The following is a 22099-nucleotide window of genomic DNA, read 5'->3' as shown; positions in this document are numbered from 1 at the left end:
CATCTGAGCTGGGCCCGTGAGACAGGTGTGTCACCAGAGAAAGAGGGAGTGCATTCCTTGCCTTATTTCACGGGGGCTGCCTGAAACGGACGTTCATGGTGCTGCAGGGGAATGGCCTCGTTGCGTGGACAGCAGCTCCTTCCTGCTTCAGATTTTTCTCTCACCTCTGCCCTCCATCATCCCAGCGAGCAAAACACCCATAGATTTGTCCTCAGAGGTTGTGTTTATGAATTCTCACGACACAGGGTGCTTTTTTTCTTTTTCCTTCAGGTATATGTGAGGGGGGGTGCATTTATGTTTCCTTCCCGCTCTCTCTTTTCCTTATTTTGCAGCCAAGGATCGTGGCATGATCTGCCCCTGAGACAATTGTGTGGAACAGGTCAGTCTTCCCTGTGTCCCTAGACCTTAGAGGATCGGAGGACCTGTGTCCTGGAAGCTCCACCCCTCACGGAAGGTGGAAATACTCAGGGGGTCTTTATTTCTTCCCTCCTGTCCTTAGATGGAGTGGGGCCTGCGGGGAGATGGAGCAACTCCTTAAACGTGAGGCATTCTGCAGGTTTCAGCATGGAAGGGATTCCATTTAAAGCCCTTAAGAGGGGAGGTGACCAGAGGGCACTGACCACATAACTGAGTCCTAGAATTTGGGGGCTGGGGCAGGCAGGCCTGGTTTTGAGAGGCAGTACCTAAGCTGCTCCCCAAACCCTGCATGGGGGTGTTGGCTGTGAGCCAAGGCCCTCTTGTGTAGCAGAGCTCTTGGCGGGTCACAGACAGCAGGGGGCTCGCGCTCCGTTTTCACAAACTGACACTGTGCTTGGGGGGGGGGGGCGGGGCAGGGGGGGCACTAGTGATCCGCCCAGAAATCATCAGGCATCGATCACATGGGCTGTTGGTGGCAGTGTCGTCAATAGGGTCCACATCTCGGCTTCCCAAAGTTCAGTTCTCTGGTGGTTTTGTGGACCAGCTGTGAGTCCCTGGGGACTTGGTAGACATGCAGGGTCTAGTTCGGGAACTCTGGGGTTGGGCCTAACAAGCTCCCAGGGGGGCCCCAAGTGACTCTGAGAAGCAGCGCCTGAAGGAAAACAGGGTACTTAGGTGTAGACACGGAGAGGAGAAATCAAAGGAGGAGATCATGGACCCTGCCTGAACTGGAGGAGACGCCACGGGGCCCAGGCCGGCACGACCCTTCTCGGCGTGTCTGCAGCAGCAGGAGGCAACGTGTGCTGTGGTTAGTGCTGCACTTTGGTGCCAGTCTGCCTGTGTGAGGCCTGGCATGTGCCCCTAGGCTCTGTGCTTGGGGCTTGACATCTCTGTGCCCTGGTTTTCTCCTCTGTAAAACAGGGGTGGGCCGTGTGGTAACAGTTGTGCTACCACTGTAGGGTCACTGTGGAAGTGAAAAGGTTATGTAAGGGACCCAGTGCATAGGAAATGTCCACTGCGGTTCTTTTCTTTCTCAGCCAGAGCTCCTGTCCCTAAGCCTGGGGGCCTGGGTGTCTGTGCCCTGCCTGCCGCAGTTGTGCAAGCGCTCTTGGGTCTCTTGTTACCCAGGAGCCGGCAACAAACCAAAATAAAGGAAGGGGGGACAGCGGGGAGGGCCAGGCCTCTGCAGGGAGTCTGACCGGGTCAGCTGGGAATGCCTGTCAGCCGTCCAGGGTGGCTCCTACATGGGCCTGGAGGTGGGAGAGTGACTCACGCTGGTGCCCTCTCCACCCCCACGCCCAAATGCTCAGCCCTCCCCAGGCCTGGGCTCACCTAATCCCCACAGTGGGGGTCGGGGGGCAACTGCGCCTGTGCTGAGGTCTAGGGTTGCACGGTGGTGACTTCACACTCAGCAGCATGTGCAGCTGAGGCCTCAGTGCAGTGGCGTCCTGCAAGGCAGGCAGTGAGGTCAGCTTGGCAGCCGCTGCTTCTCCACCCCGACCTGGCCGCAGGCAGCCGGTTCCCAGGACACTAGGAGGGGATGGCAGAACCAGAAGGCAGCGGGCTGCAGGTCCTGCTGCACACGCTTCAGGTAGGAAGAGGTAGAGGGGCGCCCGACCCGGTGGGCGGGGTCTTTGCGAGCCAGGCCTGCTTTGGCTCCCGCAGGCCCCTCAGACACTGGGGGCTGGTTTGCTCACCAGTAATAATAGCTCAGGAGTCAGCAGCAGCTCTCACCTTGAGGCTGACCTAAGTGATGCTCTGGTGTTTAATTATTTAACGGGACGATGTTGATGAGTGCTCTGCTTCGATGATTGAACCTGGTGGGATCAGAGGCTCAGGCTAAAAAATCCAGGTTCCCAAGAGATGGGAAAGCTGGAGAAAAGGCCTCTCTGGCAAATGAGGACGTGTTGAAGCTCCTCCTGAACACGGCAGAACCCCTGCGGGAGTACGTAGCCCCAGAGGAAAGGGCTAGCAGGGAAGTGGACTTCTCTGGGCTTCTCCTGGTAAATGTCTGTTCCTGGGCTCCCAAAGAGTGGTCTGCATTCGAACCATACAGACCGCACGGTGGTCTGCAGTGGTTTGCCTGCTAATAGTACCTCTTCCCAGGTGGGATCTGGCCCAAAGGAGTCAGAATCGCCAGGGGCAGGGACCTGGGAGTCTGATGCCCCACGAGGTGATTCTGTTCATTCCTAATTTTGGGAACTCTTGTCCTGGAGCAAATGTGTCTGTACCCTGGAATCATCTGGGGACCTGCCCACCAAAACTCAGATTTAGCTGGTCTGGGAGCAACCTGGGCATTGAAATTTTGACTCCCTGGATCATCTCAAGGTGAACCTAAGGCCAAGAACCAGTGCTAGTAGACCTGGGGAGATAGAAGCTTGAGTTTAACCAGAAACAGAGAATGTCAGGCCTTGGAGGGACCAAGGGGCCGTCTAAATCTGAAGCCCATGAACATGGGTCACAGAAAATGGACTTCTCATACCACTGATTTTGAATGTAAACATTTTGTACTTCATTTTCCCCTGCTGTAAAAAACTGCCTTTGTTTTCCTCTGATTCTTAAGGAGATCCATATCCCTAAAAAGTTACAGAATGAGTAAGTCTGGCCTTCCAGTGGACAGATAGGGAAACGGAGTCTCAGAAATGAAAAGGCCTCACCAAGGTCATGTAACGACCTCATTGGGGAATGGGGACTAGTGCCAGCCAATCTCAGGATCCAGTGGGCTTAGCCCTGGCTGGGTGGCTCAGTGGTTGAAGTGTCATCCTGAAAGGTTGTGGGCTCCATTTCCAGTCAAGGCACATACCTAGATTGCAGGTATGGGACGCGTGTGGGAGGCGACCGATGGATCTTTCTCTCTCTTAGAGATATCTCTCTGTCTTTCTCTATCCCTTTTTCCTCTCTCTAAAAATTGATAAACACATCCTTGGGTGAGGACTTAAAAAAACAGGTCCCGTTGACTTACTCAATGCGTCAAAGACGAGAAAGCATCTGGGCTAGGAGTGTTGGGAGTGGGAGTGAACCTCGGAATAAACCTGCCATTGCCTTGGAAGCTGCTGTTAGTTGAGCTCAATCTCTTGAATTCCCACCAGTGGGGATTTATAATTGATATTTAGAATGATCGCTCCAGGGCACTGCAAGGTCCTCAATCAAAGAAAGATTTAATTATGTTCAATATACCTTACTTAGTCCCCAATTAACCAGAACATTAAAATAACCGGAACATGCTTTCTCTGTGCACTCTGGTTGGTCAGAATCTGGTTGTAGAATTACTGGGGTCCCTGACCCAGCCATAAGTCAGCCCCAGCAGCACCTCCACGATTCCCATTTCTGTCTGGATAGTGCCAGTCAGAACTCTGATGTAACTTAAAAGAGAGAGAGAGAGAGAGAGAACTCAGAGCAGATATTTAGTGGAATGATATTTTGCAGTGGGTTTGAGGCTCTCTCCCCAGCCCCCATGGACTAGGAGGGCCCAGAGTGTCTGAGAAGGGGTTAGCGGAAACACTTTTGATTGGAGATCCCAAAGGTCTTACTAAGTCAAGCCAGGCTCTCTGTCCTTGTGCACAAAGATGCTAGAAGGCTTTGTGTTGCTCCTCAGACCTCTGGGGAAGACAGTGGGTAAGTCTGAACAGAATGTGAGCTCAGGTTCAAGTTCCCCAGAAGGACCCAGGACATTGACAAGGGAAGGGAGGAAAAAAGAACAGAAGACCAGAAAACTCAACCCAAAGGACAACAGGTTTCCCAGTGATGTGATAGAAGTCCCCTTAGCACAGAACATCACCACGTCCGCCTCCTTGGGGCACAGTGACACAATAAACCAGGGCATGATAAACTATTAGTTTTTGGCGTATTACCTTTTCCTGTGCAAAGGGGAAAGGTACTAAGTGATTTTTTTCCTCTCTCAATTTAAACTCAGCATTATTTCTGTCCTGAAAGTATGTGAATCAGATTTCTACCCAGACATTTTCTGAGTCCTCACTTTTACAGCTTGGATTTGAGGCGGAAAGTCAGACTGACTCTCGGGGGGGGGGGGCGGGGAAGGGGGGCCACCTCCTGCACAGGTGTCTCGCCTGTTCTTGGCACCTGCCGGCGGTATTTCCTTAGGCAAGTCTCTCAAGCTCTCGGAGCTTTCATTTCTATGTCTGTACAAGGGGCAGTAAAAACACGTTCCTTGGCACTTCGTGTGAGGATTAAGAGACTCCATTTGCGAAGTGTTTGTAAGCCATAAATGCCTGTTTAGATGACTGCGGCTTCATGATTTCCCCAGTTGAGTACACAGTGGAAAGACTGGGAACACTTGCCTGCACCTTTTCATCGACCTGCCCCGCTTTTTTCCTGGGTGGACTCCAGTACGCTCGGAAAAAAATAAAGATGTCTCATTCTGTCCTGCGCTCCTCTCTCTATGTGCTTTGAACTAATGGGGGAGGAGGGGCCGCTGCCAGGGGAGCAGGAGGGGAGGCTCCATGCCAGCCCTCACCCTGTGGCACCCCACAAAATGCCAGTTAAGTTCCTGATCACAACAGGAAGGGTCTGGAATTATGTGGTCAGCTCTGGCACACTTTGAGCTGTAACAGGCGCCCATTTTTGCTGTTTGCATTTGTACTGTGTTATTTTACGTTATAACTGCTCAGATGAAATCCCAGGTCTGTGCCTTTGCCAAAATGTGCGCAGCAAACTCCTTTTCTCAACGTGGGCTCCGGGAAGATCATCTATTATGGATTGTGAATGAGGCTGCAGGCTGCTGGGCCTCCTGTCTGGAGTTCGCATTGAGCTTAGATAATAGAAAACTGGGGTGGGGCGACCACCCCACGCATCCCCTTGGACTTGTTCTTCCGACGGTTATTTCCAAAGACAACAGGTGAGCACAGCCCCTGGGCTGCAGAAAGGAGATGGGCAGAAAAATGATGACTGATACGCTTCATTCATAGCACTTGGGAGATTTGTTTCCAAGACACGTGCTTGAAATTTACCTTCCTAGAACTCTCCGTGGAGGATGTGGGAATATCCATGTATTGCACAACTATAGGGCCAGGTGGAGCGGAAACAGTGCGTTCTCCTTGGACAGGAACAGGAAGGTCTGGCCAAATCAAGAGAAGAATTTTCCTCTTAGATAGCAGACACTCTGTAGGCTCTTTAAAGATCATAGGATTTCTCTCTCTGGTGAAGTTTGAGGCTTTTGGAGTATTTTTTTTTTTAGACTCCCACTTCAACCGCAATGCAAACATGCAGGCAAACTGAAATTGGTCTTAATTTCAAGTATCAGTAGAATCAAGACAAAGAAAAACCCCATAAGGACAAGCCAAATGGAAAAGGGACAAAGTTGTCAAGAAATTGCACCTGTCAGAGTCTAAGGAGTGAGTCGGTGGGGGTCAGACTAGAGAGTGAAGGGGGTGGGCAGGCAGGTGTGTGCTGAGCTGAAAATGAGGAGAAGCCTGTTATCTGGTGTTTTGTGTTTTTAATATTTGGCTGCTTTCACAGTTTCTTAAATTCCGTGGAATTACAGATTGGAAAAAAAGAGCGTTTCCTGAGGGCCCACTTATGCCAAGTTTTCACCTCCAGTACCTACCATCTCTCTCTCCGCCACCCGTGAGGGAGGTGTGGCTGTTCTGTCTTACACACCAGGACAGAGCCCTGGAGGGAAGGCTCAGCTGCTCAGGACTTCCTGACAGAAACCTGATAAATTCCTAGTAAATTCCTAGAGGGATGTGAAGTAGATCTTGTCACTCCAAACTTTTCCCACTGGTCTGCATTGCTTACATAGGGCGTACCCACTAATTCTTTGCTTTGAGGGGTATGGATTCTCTGTAATGGAGGGGAGGCTCATTTAGAATTAAAAGAATGTTCCACATTCTGTTTTGGTGTATGGCTTAATAAACTCTTGATAAAGGAGGTAACACGTTTGATTTGGGTCAATTGGATATTTTCAGTATCCATCCGCCCATCACTTTCTGCGTGCTGGAAGAGATTCCGAGAAGACTGCTGTGTAGGATGATATGTCAAGAAGAGCAAAGTCTTTTGAACTGTGACTCAGCCACTCAAAACATACGTGACTCAGAACAAACTCTTGAACTTCTTTCTACTGAGATTTTTTTTACCTGCCAAATGAGAATCATAATAACTACTCACGGGCTTCTTATATGTTTAGAGGAAAATGCATGTAGAAAGGTAAATGTGGTTTGTGTCCCAGTAAAACAGTAAGGTGATTAAACACGGCCCCTGCCTTCATGAAACTACAATGTTAATGGTACAAGGGAGGAGATAAAAATATTTGTAGATAAAGTTTGCCTGTCATGAGAGCTGTGGCATAGGTAAACATCAGAAGAAACTTCTGTGGCAGTTTGGAGAAGAAATTCCTCCTGTCTGTAGATTCAAGGGAGGGCCTTAGAATAAGTGGGTCGGATTTCAGCAGGAGAAGATGTGGTTACCAGAACAAGGAGGGTGCCCGGTGAGCTTCCCCAACTCTGAAAAGCCTGGAGAGGATTCAGAAGTTGCCATGGAATGGACTTTGATTAGAACAGAGAGTCTGTGGAGGGGAAGAAAGCAGGTGCAAATCAGAGTTTGCCCACATGCTACAGGGTCTTCAGTGGTGAGCTTCAGACCCAGCCACATCCTGGAGGATGGCTGCCCAGCCCTAAATGTGGCTGATGGGGGCTACAGGACATTCAGCCAAGGTGACTGTTGTCAAGCTATGTGGACTGGGGACATTTGACAGGACTACACCAGTGTTTTGGGGGGGATCGAGTACTGTGATCTATTCCCTCCACCCCCCCTCCACCCTGGATCTACCTTTTGTTTCAACTGTTAACTGTTTTAACCTCCATTTTTAATTTGGAAGAAATGCATATTATTTTAGCAGCAGCATTTAAGTGTCCTTGTGTCAAAGGTGCTCCAATAACATGACTGCATTACAATGATGAGATTTGAGGCGAAAAGTCCCATCCTCACTTGGGAATTGAGAACAGTTGGCATTTCCATCCTCGAACTCAGATTCTGGATCTGACTCTCTGCCTGGACACCCACCTGCTCAGGGCAGGGGGTAGGGGACAAAGGGCTACCATTGCTTTGAGGTCTAATTAGAAATGCGGCATTGCCGGTGACATGTTGAGGCAAATGGGCCACAGAAAGACCCACGTCCACAGAGGAAATCCATAACTTGGCAACATTTCCTCCACAATTTACTCAGTTACTGAACTGGAATCACTTTTACGAAAGCCAGACATAGTCTCTGTTTGAGCCCCGGGAGCTGGGAAAGTGTGCAACCGAGAAGAGAAGTTGGTTCAGGTTTCCAATTACGTGTAAGCGTGGGACAGGCAGCTGTGAATCAAACAGACTGGGCGCCCCTTCGTATTTCAGAAATGCATGCATGGAAATGCATCCTCTTGGGTGTGACTGCCATACCCTTTGGCCAGTCCTGGAGTGAAGGAAGTTGAGGGTTTGTGAGCCCTGTGCTTTTTAATACAGTGAATACCACATGGTTCCTTCAAAGCGTAGGTTCACAAACCAGGTACTCATTAGAGGAAAGTGTGTAGGATGAGGGAAAGAGCAATAGCAGGGGTGCTAGGAACAAAAGAATGAGCAGAACAAAGGAATAAAATAGAGTGGCATAGAGTACGTGCTCAGTGCTCATCCTCCCTCCCTCCCTCTTTTCCTTCCCTTCTCCTTCCTTCTCTCCCTTGTTTCTTTCTCTTTTTTGTTTTTTAATAATATTTTGCAAAGCACATACATCCTCATAATCAGCATCCGGAAGAGTAGACTCTCAGCCTCCCAGAAGACCCCTATTACCTCCTCGTGCAGTCAGTGCTCCCCCAGTGTAACCGCTCCCCTGATTTCCACACCCCAGATCAGCCTTGCCTGCTATGTACTTCCTGTAAATGGAAGCCCACGGCCAGCCACCCCATGTGTCTGGCTTCTTGGACTCAGCATTGTGCGATTCCGCCATGTTGTTGTGTGTGGTTGTACACTGTTGACATTCTTGTTGCTGACAAGCATTGTGTTGTATGACTGTACCAATATTGACTTACTCATTCTAGACTTGGTAGTATTCGGGGTAGCACTGCTGTGGACATTCTAGTGCGTGTTCTTGTGGACATATGTGTGCATGTCTACTGGCGTATACCCAGGACTGGAGTCGAGTGGCCACAGGTGCACTGGCGGTCAGCTTTAGTAGGTAATGACACCTTTCAAAAACAGCCACTCCAAAATAAACACTTATTAGCCATATAAATTACCATTCGCTTGCGAAAGTACTGGACATTCAGTACTTTCATGTTTGTCAGTTCAAAGTGACCTGAGATTCTTTGCATGGAGGGACTTTGTCAGATTCGTGTTTTATGTGTTCATAAAATAGTGAAAATCATTACAAGTAATTATTAAACAGTTTCTGCAAGTCAGGCTTCCTCTCCTTTAATCCGCACAGCAGCCCTGTGAGGCCGGTGGTGCTGTCACCCTCATTTGAAAGCTCTGAAACGTAAGATTGGAGAGGTAACAAATTCCCAAGGTCACTCAGGGAGCAGTGTAGCTGGCATCTGAGCAGAGAGAACCTGACACCAAGGGACGTGCGCTCGACAGGTGTGTTAACTCTCTGAGGAGAAGGAGAGGCATGGAGAGAAAGTTCTGAACAGATTTTTCCCGGTGGTAGATGTCTGCTGGAGACAGTGGAGACCACCCCTGCTGGGCACCTGGCGGCTGTCCCCACTGGTCTGCAAGGCCTGGCCAAGAGGGCAGAGAGCTGGTACCTGGAGCAGGGGTTAGTATGCCGTGACAGACAGCATATATTTTAGGCTTTCTGGCCTCAGGATCTCTGTCTCAACTACCCAACCCTGCCAATGTAGCTGTTGACAATATGCAAATGAGTGGGCGAGGCTACAGTCCTGTAAAACTTTATATATAAACCCAGGCAGTGGGAGGAACTTGGCCAAGGAGAGGTAACTTGCTGATTCCTGGCCTGGAGGCCATTAGGGCACAAGCCTGGCTTGAGGGTGGGTGATGGAATAAGAAGAGAGACTTACAGACCCTAAAACGCACACGCAGGGTGTCATCTCCTGAGTCATGTCTGCAGTGGCCTCCTCCAGTGTTGTAGCTGGGGACAGCTCTGGCGTCCATCAGCCCTCTAGGGTGGGCTTCTAGGTCATTTCGGCAGCTGTCCTCAGTGTGGTAGGCGACCGTGTCGCACGAGTCTGCTTTCAGCAGCAGCGCCAGCATGGCTTGCGGTCAAAGTAGCTCTTCTCCAGCTGGGTCCTCTGGGGTGCCGATAGGTGTCCCACTTGCAAAGGTCTTAGGGACAGATGGGTTGGAATGTCAGGGTAAATACATTTACTAGATTCCTTTACTGAAAGATCATGAATCTTTTCAAATCTTTTCAAGCATTTATGGCTTTGAGCTGTCCGTTTCAATGTGTTTTACTCAGAGGGGACGTCCCTGACAGCCCAGTGAGCCACACACTCTGGGTCTTGCCTCTCGTTTGAGTCCTTGCACAGGATTTATTCCCTGGTACCGTCTGGGCCCTCCCTCCCCTTGTCCACCAAGGTCGGAACCGTGTTGGTCTTATTTACCCATTTTCCTAAAGCGCTATCCAGCCCTTAGCAGGGGCTCAGTAAATATTTATTGATTGAGTAGTAAGATGAATATGCATGGCATATGAAGTTGAGGATATAATATATAGCATTTCCAAACCATCTAGGAGATGGGATCATTTTTATGGCAAAACCCCACTGGTGTCACGCAGGACGTTACAGATCTGTGGAATCCACGTGGAAGACAATGGTTATAGGCCGGCACCATCTTAAATCACTGCTGTCCACGGGGGTTGAATTTCTCCTGGTCGAAAAACTGGCCAATGGTATGTTGAAAATATTCTGATCTGAATGGATGCAAAATTAGTGCTATTGGAGATCTTGGGTTATTCTACGTGGTGAATTTTGCTGTTCAATGATTCTTCAGCCTTCCTGTGTGCTTCGCATCGACTTGATTTCTGGTTCTTACTGGACTGTAAGAAAGAATATAAGGACAGACGTGGAGGTTTTGAAAGAGGTTCTTTTAGATGCTTAAGAGAGCCGTTCTGCTTTTGATCAAGAGGCCAGATGGTGATAAGGACAGCTTCAGCCTCGGGTTTCAGATGAAAGGCAGGGTCAGATTTCACACTTGGGGTATCTGATGCAACTTTCCCAGAGGGACTTGGAGAGAAGGCAGCATCTCCAATAAGTGTCAGTAATGAATTCTCTCTCCATCCTTCCCCCACCAAAAAAGAAAACCCCAGTGGGTGTTCACATCCCTTATCTCTGGTTTCCACCAATCAGGAGAGCTCAGTGCCCTATTTTTCAGACCCCGAGGCATCTTTGTCCCATCCCTCTTCAGTCTCAAATTAATTCAAGCAGCTCCTGTGGCAATGCAGGTATCTCTAACTTTTCACAGAAGCTAAATGAAGAGACAACACACAAATCCAATTTTCTCCTCGACTTTCAGTATTTAATGATAAAATGTGTATTACGCACCCTCATACATACAAGTATGTAGCAGAACATATATGTTATATGTCCTAAAGTAGAAAAATTCTCCAAAGGACAGCTAAAATCTTAGTTTGAGTGAGAGGCTGAGATGGTAATGCTTGAGGGCAAATGAGTATTAAAATTCAAGGAGTGTTTTTACTCGGAGCTGCTCACATTTGTTGATCACTTGCTAGGTGCCAGGAAATACTCTAAGTGTTTTACATTTATTATCGCACGCAGTCCTCACGCCACTCCCGTGAGTTACGACTGTTCCCTTCATTTCACAGACGAAGAACCCAAGACCCTCGCTCAAGGTCACACAGCCTTTAAGTGACAGAATCAGGGTGTGCACCCGGGCACAGTCTTACTCCTGATTGCCATGACTTGGCAAGCTTCGGATTCGCTTTTCCTTCTCCTTGCCCGTTTCACCCCTCAACTTTTTTTTTCCTGATTAAAGAAGGAATACACGTCATTATTATAAAAAGCTAATGAATCGATAGGTATAAAATTATAGGGAGTAAAATTTCCCCCATCAGATCCTGCTCTCCAAGACAAACACACAAGGTCTGCTGTGTATTCTTTCAGAGGTTTATATACCCATAGCAGTATGTATATATATATTTCTATTGCTGTATAACTATATCTATATCTATATCATTTCAACTCACTATTATTGAAGTTGCTTTCCAACATATAATTAAACATCTGTCAAATCCCAGCTTATTCTTTTGTGGCAATAATACAGTAGTTTTGTATATGCAGGTACCATAATTTAAATAAGTAGAAGTATGGTTTCTTGTAGTGTTTCACTTGAATGTGTCTTTGTTTTTTTTTTGTTTTTATTTTTATTTTTTGATGTTACATAAGTTACATTTTAATAGTTGACTCTATCAAACCTTTTTTTTTCATGAATTGTTTTGGCCACAAGGTACTTTTTCTCCATGATCTAACTCTTATATTTAATGATATTTAAATTTAATTCCATACTGTTCTCTGTTTTCTTAAGTCTTGTGGCTGTATCAAGCTTCTCTGGCTTACCCCAGTTCCCCAGTATGTGGGCCACAGGTTAGCAGTGAACTAGAATCTGTAAAAACTGACCTAGAGGGTTTGATAACAAATGGAAAATTTTTAACTGAAAAATCAACCCCCCAAAAAGCAAAACTAAGAACTCCGTGGCTCGGTTTAACTGCAGGTTTGACTTGGCCAGAGATGCTGAATATTCCCAAGGAATTAAGACCATGGGGCCTCCTTCCTTGCCTCTATCATAAAGATATAAATAATGATGATAATGGCTAAGTTACCATCCAAATAGCAGAGGAGGACGAAGGTAAAGAGAAATAGGAGAAGGCGCAAGAAGAGGAGGGGAAAGAGGAGAGAAGGAGAAAGGAGAGACTTGTATTGAGCACGGATGTTCTAGGCTCTGCTCTGTCCCCCTCAGGGGCGGGGCCCGTGACCTCTGGATACACATGCCTCTATGGATGGGTATCCAGTTTAGAGCTCAGAGGTGACTCAGCAAACTAGTGTCTCTTATTCTCTTCTGGACCTACCCAGTGTCAATTCTTCTTATGGCTCCATCTCTTCTTAGCATGCAGAGCGTTCTCGGGCCCAATTCAAGGAGCTTTGCGGTAGTGGGTAGGTTTTACACAGACAGCTTTATTTGGTGTGACTTACGCGTCACACGGAGTACCTGATGTTGCGCCAGTATTTACAGAGTGACCTGCCAGCTCGGCCCTCCATCTCTTCACATCTCACCTGAGAATGACTTCTCTCTTTCATCCCAAATGTCTTCCTCCCTGTGCTGTTATTTAATTCTGGAAGTGGCACCGGGACACAATTCACATGAGCAACAATGTGCCCCAAAATGTGTGTTCGGTCTGATATATAGGTGACTTGTCTGGTGCACTGTGGCCTAGCATTCTGTAGTCTTTATTTGTCAAGCACTTGGACATGCAGAAGGAACTAGATGGTTCCCTGTTCAGTGCCTGTGGCGCTTACACTGTGCACCCTTGTCTTTGTAAGATTGCTTTCGGGAGGGCTAAGTCCCCATTACTTGGGAGGTACATCCATTTGGATGCACCCAAGGTACCCATGGTCAGAGTCTTTTCATGCATAATGTGCTGGGGTGCATGAGGGTGGGGGGCTGATGTCATGCTGACCCTTGGACCTGCCTTGAACCCTAATGAGAGCTAGGAAAACTCCATCTGACTTTGGGATAATATGTGTCTTTTCACTCGATTCCAGTGGTTGTCAACTAGGGATAATTTTGCAACAAGCAATGGGAATCCAGGGCTTCATTTCTTCTGTCTCCCTGGAAGGGGGAACGTTTCATAGAAGGTAAACACTCCTTCCTTGAATAGCCCAATACAGCTCAATTCTCACAGACATTGGGCAATGTCTGCAGACAACTTCCCTTGTCATAATTGTGGGGGATGCCGCTGGCTAGATATCCTGTAATGCTTAGTATCCTGATGCTGCCAAACGTCCTGCAATTCACAGCATCCCTCCCACTCCCTCGCCCCAATAAAGAGTTGCCCAGCCCAAAATGTCAATAGTGCCAAGATTGGAGATGTCCTCTGGTCAATCAGCCCTTTATTCATTTTACTAATTGAGACTGAAATTTAAGATGGCACAATACCAGAGAGCACACTGTGATTCTGTCCAAATAATACTTTCCCTGAGAGAGAGAGAGAGAGAGAGAAAGAGAGGGAGAGATGCCCTACTGGCCAGGTGTTGGGGTTGCTCATAGAAGAACCAGGCTAGTGGTCCCAGGACCAAAATTTTCTCTCTGGAGCCACCTCTTCCTGGCTGCCTCACCCCCCACCCCGCAGTGTGCTGTAGAGCCAGGAGAACCTGTTGTCAGTGATGCTTTGCTTTGCTTCAATGTGTTTCTGAGGCCAGAGGAACTGTTGGACTCTGAATGGCTCATGCCTGGAGGGCAGGAGTATCATAATTCAGAAAGGAGAGGAGACCAATTAGAGTTGATTAAAAACAGAACGCGCTGTGGGAAGCATTCGAGGCTCCAAATCATTGAGCAAGCGATGTATGCATGCCAAGATCCAGGCCTGCCAAAAAATGAAGGTGGACATGGGGCCTCATGGCTTGCAAGCCCTTAAGAAAACACAGGACGAGGTGAAATTGGAGAATTTTGCAAAAAGAGGTGGTCCTCCACGGTGTCTGTCTTGCTCTGATTTCTTCTGCGTCCTGGCGGAAGAGTGGAGAGGTTAATTTTGGTCTGTAGTCACCACACGTTGGCTGTAGCTCCCTAGAGAGCTGAATTCCCACCCCAGTTCTAGCGCATACAAAGTGCCATATTTCACCATGTACAAGGTGCACTTTTTGCCCAAAGTTTTGAGGGAAAAATAAGAATGCATATTATACATGGATTGTACTAATTCTGTATCTCTACCTTTTAAAATTCTCTTATTTCTGCTTATGCGTTGAAAGTGTGACTCTAGAAAGCAATAACAATATCCGTATGCAAAATAATACTCTGGAATATGACAATCAGTGTTTTCTAAATGTGAATAAAGAAACAATTGAATTAAAAGTTAAAATGAAATATCTTTTTCTGAATGTTTGGGCCCAAAATGTGGGTGTGTATTATACATGGCACAGTATGGGATTGCTCTCAGGCCTGGCTTCTTTCAACCTCAGATTCCTCATCTGTAAAGTGAGGGAAATGGTACCTACCTGTTGTGAAGGTGACCGGAGGCAGCTGTTGTGACTGTGTGAGTTCAGATGCTTGGTTGGGTAGCAGGTACCTCTTTCCAGCCCTCCCCTGAAGCAGCGCTCAGGCCCCCCATCCTACTAGAGTGCCCGGCTTCTCTAAAGCGCTCTCTTGGAAGCATTTTGGAGGTACATCAGAGTGCAAGCCATGCTCTAGAATCCCCCGGTGGGGACAGAAGATGGCTTACTACCTTTTTTTTACTATTCCCACTTCACCAGTGGCCTCCTCTTTTTCCAGCTCAGGGAGGGGAGAAGTGGGCAGGAGGAGGATGGCAAACACTTGGTTCAGGTCTCCTCTCTGGGCTGGAAACAAGAGTCTCTTGGAACAGACTAGCTGCTGATTTGTCTTCTCAGAGTCTCTCAGAGCCTCACGCAGCCACATGGGCTCCAGTTCCAGACGCTTGTATAGTAATGCCTCACCTTTTACAGCTCAGTCTGCCTCTGATCATAATAAATAGCTCCGAGAAGAGAATTAGTAGACTCAGGCCACAGTGTGCTTGGGAACTGGCTGTGTGACCTCCAGTAAATCACTTCATTCTTAGGCACCTTGCTCTCCCATTTTCAAAGTGGCTTGCTTGACCTTGGTGAGGTGTGAGGCTCCTGCTGCCCACAGTAGTGGGCTGCTCTGAGAGGTGTTTCTGAGCAGGCCTAGCGGGGTCAGGTCGGCGGGGAAGAGGAAGAAGGAGCAGACTGTACTGAGGATCCCCAGCAGGGGTTTGCTGAGCCAACAAGCCCCAAGTTCCCCCAGCACAGCAGAGCTATGAAAACTCTGCTCCTCTGAGTATCGCTTCAATTACTGGCTGTGACAGGTCTATCTTTTATATTCCGGGGAGTAAGACATGAGGAGTGAAGGGAGACATCTGAATGACTTAACCCAGGCTTCCCCTGTTGAAAGTCCCCAGGGTCGGAGGAGGACTGTCTGGGAGGACTGTCTGGGAGGTCAGTGGGTGGCTGGTTCCTGGGTGTCCCTTGTTTTTCAGGGGCCCAGGAGTCCAGTCCTCTGCAAGTCCAAGAGGGCTCCAGGGCCTTCTCTCTTCAACTGCTTGGCCTTTAGTTTCTCTCTTTTGGTAGCTGAACTTCGGGGGAGGGGTGGGTGGTGGCTCGTCCTGTTGGGACTATATATATATATATATATATATATATATATATATATATGCGTGTGTGTGTGTGTGTGTATGTTGACTGTACTTCTGATATTAAAACACATTTAAAAAACTTCAGCTTAGCCAGCTTGACTACACATAAAATTCTTTCCCGAGATTCCTCTTCCACAAATCACCTGTAGTTGTGTCCATTCAGTTTTACATCCATTCAGATTCTGTGCTGCGTTTTCTTTCTTTTTCTCATTTTGGAACAACCAGTCCTTGAATTTTCATACTATTTTGCATATACAGTTGTTTCCTTCCACCCTTACTACTTTTGAGTAGTTTTAATTACAGATATTCATTAAAACTCTCCACACTTAGAATCCTTTATTCCTAGTGAAAACTGAAAAGTTGGCGATTGGGCCTGCCTCATACACCGGGATCTGGTGGATTGGGAAACTTACACATTTCATAATTTCTAAAGTCTATTTTTCCTCATAGTAAAATTTCCAATGTGGTGCAAAACATATGTACTAATAAACCCAAATATCTTTAGTTCCTTTGTTAAAGGAAGCCAAAAGTCTCTAAACCTGTGTTCAGTAATTGATGTTTCAGTGCGGCGTCTTATCTGGGCATGATGCAGATAGCGGATATTTGTTACTTAACTTACCTCAATGTATCTTTAAGGCTTCACGTTACAAACAAGATTTTGGAAACTATTTTTTTTAGGTAGACATACCATAAAATATAACTCTTGTTCAAAAACTCATTTATGAACTTGTATCTTACATCTACTTATTTTCCTTTCTCTTAGCATTTATTTAGATTATTCATGAAAATTTCATGAGACATTAAACAGTTAACAAATCTTCAGTGATCTTACTTGCTGACAAAATTCTGTAACAGAGAAAATATAAGCTTATTGGACTTTTAGTAAACCTAGGTAGAATAAAAGAATTATATGCATGCTATGACTCTGAAGAACTTTTCAGTACCCATTTTAGAACCAACAAGCTTAAACTCGCTTTTATTTACCAGAGTCTTGTACGTGATGTGAACTTGAAAAACTTTCGGGTTAAGTTTTTACATCTGAGACTGAACTCATTCCGTGTAATGCTTGTTTGCCTTGAAGCTGATGAAATAGAGATTTTTGCAAATTAATGCCCTCTGAAGGAAGGAAAAAAATCACACATCTGTAATATGCACACACACACACACACACACAGACACACACAGAGACATATAGACAAACATAAATGGAGGTCCGTGGCCTTTGCTTTAAAATTTTAGCCATGAGATACGTATGGAGATGCAAACCTCACTAGTTTATAAAAATCCAGTTGGATCCAAATGGTGCTTCTGGTAGATGGAGTGAGTTACAATCATCTGTTTAGATGTTTAACACCTTTTGCTAATACTTGTGAGAGACTCTCAAGATTTTTAGGGGCGTGAGTTTTCAAACAGGCACTTCCTTTACTTCCCTGGCTGCAAACTCCTGTTTGTGTTTGATCGAGCTTTGATGTGCGCAGGTGAACAAACCCCCCTGCAGAAGAGCCAAAAGCACGTGTGGAATTGTCCCACCCAGGCAAATGCAGACGGCCCGTGGGCAGAAGGGCTGGGAACGGTGTATGGGTACCATGTTATTTCAGATCTTGTTCTATGCATTTATCCCCATGTTTGCATGTTTAGACAAACACAGACACGCTGTAAATGCATGTTGCACATTTAATAAAAGTCCTGCAACATTATTATTGAGGAATACTGTCCCACTGTATTATGGCAGTCTTATTTAATGTTAGACATTTAGAGTGTTTTCCGTTTTTCACGATTAGCAGCGATGATGAAGGAAGGGAGATCGTTGCAGACAGGTGTTTGCCTCCATCCCGTGGGAATAACTGCAGTAACATTGTTGGATCATAGCAGCGATATGCAGCCTTGTTTGTCTCATGGCACATAAATCAGTCACTAAAATTCTGTAGCACGCTAACAGTTTTTTTTTCTGATCTGACAAAAAAGGTATAATTTGGATTCATTTACACTGGACAACTACTGTTGCCATTTTTTTCTTTGACAGTCTAAAGGAAAAGAGGTCAGTGCCCCTGATTAAATAGTCAAGTATGGCAGGTTTTAAAAATTCTTGCAGCACGGCACACCATTTGAAAATCGCTGGGTCAAAGGGTCTGTGCGTTTTAAAGGCTTTTGATTAAGTGTTTCTAAATTGCCCATCCAGAAGAGTTGTAGCAATTTAAGCTCTCAGTAGCAGTGTGGAAGAATGCCTGTTTCCTCTCACCCCGGCGAGAGCTAGATTTTATCATGCTTTTAAATCTTTGCCCATTTGAGAGGGGAAAGACGGTAATTTGTTTCAATTTGCATTCCTTTGATTACTAATGTGATTGAGCATGTGTTTTATAAGCCTGTTAGCCATTTGCATTTCTGCTTTTGTAAATTGCCGCTTTATTTCTTTGGGGCAAGAGAATCTTTCACTTCAGGAAATCCTCCCCTAAGATACGAGGATCAGATTTATAAAACTGTCTTTTGTTCTCATACTTCAAAAATATGCCTCCCGTTGGAAAAATGAAGAAGCCATCTGAAAGGGGGGCCTGGTGTCCCTTTAGCAAGTGGTGCGCCCATCAGCAACGGGTCCAGGGACAGAATTTAGGCTTCTTGTCTCAACAACCAGCTCTTACCTTACAGTTGCCTCTCAGGTTCATGGCCGTGTAGTAGCTTACGTCTCTTTTAGAGGGCTAACCAAAAGCTTCCTTATAGTCTAGATGTCTGAGAATCTATGTGAAATAGATATAGTATGTATGATGTAGTATATTTTATATTACACAGTGTAGTTTATTCTATGTAGATTATACTACATAGTTCATATCATCTAACTGATGGTAGATGAGGCATTGCCCTCTCCTATTCCAGATTTTAAGCTCCTAAAAGACGGGGAATGTTTCTTGCTCATCACAGGTGCCATCCAACGTGGGTGGAATAGAGATAATGCCACTTCCCGGGAGTGCCATTTCATTCCAGTAGATTTTGAATTTTCTAGTCCTTCTTCCAGTTTGCTGGGTGGTATTTGGAAAATGGCCCAAGTTCTGCCCTGGCTGGTGTAGCTCAGTGGATTGAGCACGGGCCTGCGAACCACACGATCACGGTTCAATTCCCAGTAAGGGCACATGCCTGGGTTGCAGGCCAGTTCCCAGCAGGGGATGCATGAGAAGCAACCATACATTGATGTTTCTTTTCCTCTCTCCTTCCCTTCCCCTCTAAAGATAAATAAATAAAATATTTAAAATAAAATTTTAAAAAAAGAAAGAAAATGGCGCAAGTTGACAGTGCTGCTTGTTTTACATATCCAAAAGGAAGGGATGGTAATATTTACACATAAGGTCTGTTACACCGGTTCTTGGAAGATGCTGAAAATTATCGTAGCGGTAAAGGTACAATTAGGAACACTCTACATGCAAGTCATTAACTACACTTGAAATAAAATGTGTGTGTTCCACTGACATTTCAAGGACTGTGTTTGCTAATAACCAAGGCTTGACGAATTGACATTAGTTACCACGTTGGCTGAAATGGGAATCCAATACTGTTTCTACTCTTGTTGAATAATCCAATTAAGGTACTCTTTCTATATAACACGTGTGCCATTTTTCCATGTGACATGTCATGGCGATGCTATAGTTGAGGTAGGACCCTGGTTATTTGGCAGTGGTTCTGTGTCTTCAGGCTGGGACGTGGTGGGCAGGGGCGGAGACGCACACACACTTGGCCTTGTCAGGTCCAGGAGGAAGCGCTCAGAGGTGGCGTTTGCAACTGAACCTCAGTCTTCAGTTGTTCAGGAGAGGCTCCCTGTGATACAGGGTGCATCCAAGAGGGGGGCCCCCAAAAGGGATTTGGAATGGTATCCAGAACACAAGGTGTATAGGAATTATTGGAGAGACATATACGATGTCCTCACCCCTTCCCCCAACAGGTGTGAGTTGGGGGAATAGACACATGGAGCGGGGACATGCAGGGCTGTTTTGTACAGCCACAGCCTTGCAGCTAATCCATGGCATGGTCATGTAACATATCTATAGCCTTTGGCGGGTCACTTGGATATGTTAAATGGCTGTGGCCAGGCTTGGAGCCAGGGGGATGAAGTCACTCCCCCCCCCCCAAGATGTAACTGGGGGGCAGGTCCCCAAGTTACAGTGCCTGCGTGGGAGCTTGGAGAAGATTGGCTCCAGGACATGGGGCCACACCTGCCCAGACTCATGATGGCAGCCCAGTAAACTTGCAATAATACAGAAATGCTGGCAGGTGTAGTGATTGTGGGAGGAGTCGGAAATAGGGGTACAGAGAAAGATTGTTGTGGGGATTTAAATCCAGACATGGCAGCCATTGGAAGGAGAGCCACACAGTTTTAGCAGAGTGAGGACCCCCTCTTGGCCAGGTGAAGGAGAACCACGTGGCTTTGCCAGAATGGGGACCCCTGCAGCCAGGTGAAGAAGAAAGCCATGTGCTTTTGGCAGAGTGCAGACCCCTACAGCTTTGGTAGAAGAGGCCCACGTGGCTTTGGGGTGCTTCTTTGGCCACGTGGCCTGGTAAGCAGGAGAGACTTTGCCTGGAGAAATGGGTACAAAGAACTCTGGCCAGTGGACTGTGAGAAGGTACCACATGACTTTGGATTAATTGGAGATCCCGCCTGAACGGAAACACAGCTGACGGTACCAGTGGCCTGGAAAAACAGACGTGTGCTCTTTTCCTGAGCTGAGGTACCCGGAGTTAGGACAGGGGGAGAAAGGGAGCTCTGTGTGCATAGGTGGATATCCTAAAGGACTTTGATATTTTAATGAAGATGTTAGGTAACTATGTTAAGTCTGTATAGCATGAAAAAAGTCTGTATGGCATTAAATAAACATTTCCTTTCCTTTTCACAAATCTTTGGCATTGAGAGATGTCTTTCAAATTGGCGAGGGGTGATTGGGCCCAGTAGGTGATCTGAACAGTATACCATCCTCTGGAGCCTGGGCCTGGTGTATCTGTTCTGTAACAGTTTTTGGCATCCCTGGGTGGGCTAAATATTGCCCCCCTTGGACCTCTGTTCTGTAACACCTGGTGATGATCCGGTGGGATTCTCAGAGCTCTGCTTCCGTGAAAAGCAATAGCAGCGCAGCATGCCGTGACCCCCATTTCTGCTTGACCCCGGCATTGCAAAGATATTCTCACTTCCACAGTGAGAGCTCCTGACTGCAAGCCACGGAGAAGGTGGAGGGGTTCCAGGAAGGATCTTTGCTTTCCGCTGAGGCCACAGTCAGCGTCGTGCATCGGGGGCTTGTCGAAGCTGCTGCGCTCGCTGGCTTGGGGGTTCCAGAAACTAGAATGTGGCCAGGAAGGTAACCGTGGGCTGGCCAAGCACTTGCCTGCCCACTCCAGAACTCTTTAAGTGTGCTGACTTTTTCTGTCACCTGTCTTAGCAATGTTGCTGCCCTTCAGTGACTCCCTTTCTCAGTGAATTCACCAGGAACCTTGTCCTGGCGGGAGCCATGGTCAGGTTGGCCTTTGCTTGCAACGACTTTGGCTCTCTTATTGATCTCCACGGTCCTCTGGTGTGAGAAGGGCAGGAAACATTCTTGCTGCTTTTTTTCCCTCGCTGTTCACCATTGGAATATGTGTCTGGCATATGGAATGAGGGACGCAAGGAAGATCTGGGGTAATGTCTTGGCTACTAAAAAACAGCTGTCTCCAAGTGACACAATGAAGCCACTTTTGTTTTCCTGAAAATATTGTTCTTGAAAGGTGCACAAGCCATTCTCTTGGTGGTGCTGTGACATCCATCTTACTGCTAATCTCATGATCCCGAGGAGCACCATGAGGTCACAAGTGGCCGACTGAGACTGGAAGGACGGAATTTTAACAGCAAGGTTCGTACCATCCTCGCCAAGACCTGCCTGTTAAATACATTGCCACTAGGTTGTGCTGCTGTATAGACACAGCTAAGCTTCACTCTGCCGGCTATTTCTTTCATTGTTTCCTTTTAAAAAAAAAATTCAATTCTTCTGCTGTTAGGTGCCTTCAAAGATCATATCAGAAAAGCCATTGCCATCACTGTCCTTTGAAATGAAGAACCTTTGAGTGACTCTATTGTGGTTTTGTTAAGGCCTGAGGCAGTTATGCTCAGAATGATTTTCCTCCGCTGCCTAGATACCACTTAGTTACCGCCCCCAGCATCAGGTGTCCTGGGGCGAGGAGAACGCTGCTTTCCTCCTCCGTTTTCTTCCCAGCTCCTCATTTCCTTCCCGCCCTGATCCACACTGGGAAAGCTCAAGGCTCTGTCGGGCTCCTCGCTCCTTTTTTCTCAGGATACTCTTCCCGGATTACTTTCCTCAGTCATATACCATCCGT

The 22099-nt window shown here is 46.9% G+C and overlaps 1 protein-coding gene across 1 annotated transcript in view; it reads left to right on the top strand.

Annotated features, from left to right (window-relative positions):
* The first annotated feature begins 1769 nt into the window (after positions 1 to 1769).
* Positions 1770 to 22099, top strand: part of LOC118992087 (cytosolic carboxypeptidase 4-like) — a 133894-nt gene continuing 113564 nt past the window's right edge. Inside the window, exon 1 of the mRNA XM_037053831.1 lies at positions 1770 to 2008. Coding sequence (XP_036909726.1) covers positions 1958 to 2008 — 51 coding nt within the window. The 5' untranslated portion in view covers positions 1770 to 1957. The remainder of the gene's footprint in view (positions 2009 to 22099) is intronic.

This window comes from Sturnira hondurensis, unplaced genomic scaffold (genome assembly GCF_014824575.4).
Source record: "Sturnira hondurensis isolate 20B ecotype Veracruz unplaced genomic scaffold, ASM1482457v3 Scaffold0007865, whole genome shotgun sequence".
In the NCBI taxonomy this organism is placed as follows: Eukaryota; Metazoa; Chordata; class Mammalia; order Chiroptera; family Phyllostomidae; genus Sturnira; species Sturnira hondurensis.
The sequence above is the reverse complement of the archived record's forward strand: the minus strand, read 5'-3'. Positions and strand labels throughout refer to the sequence as shown.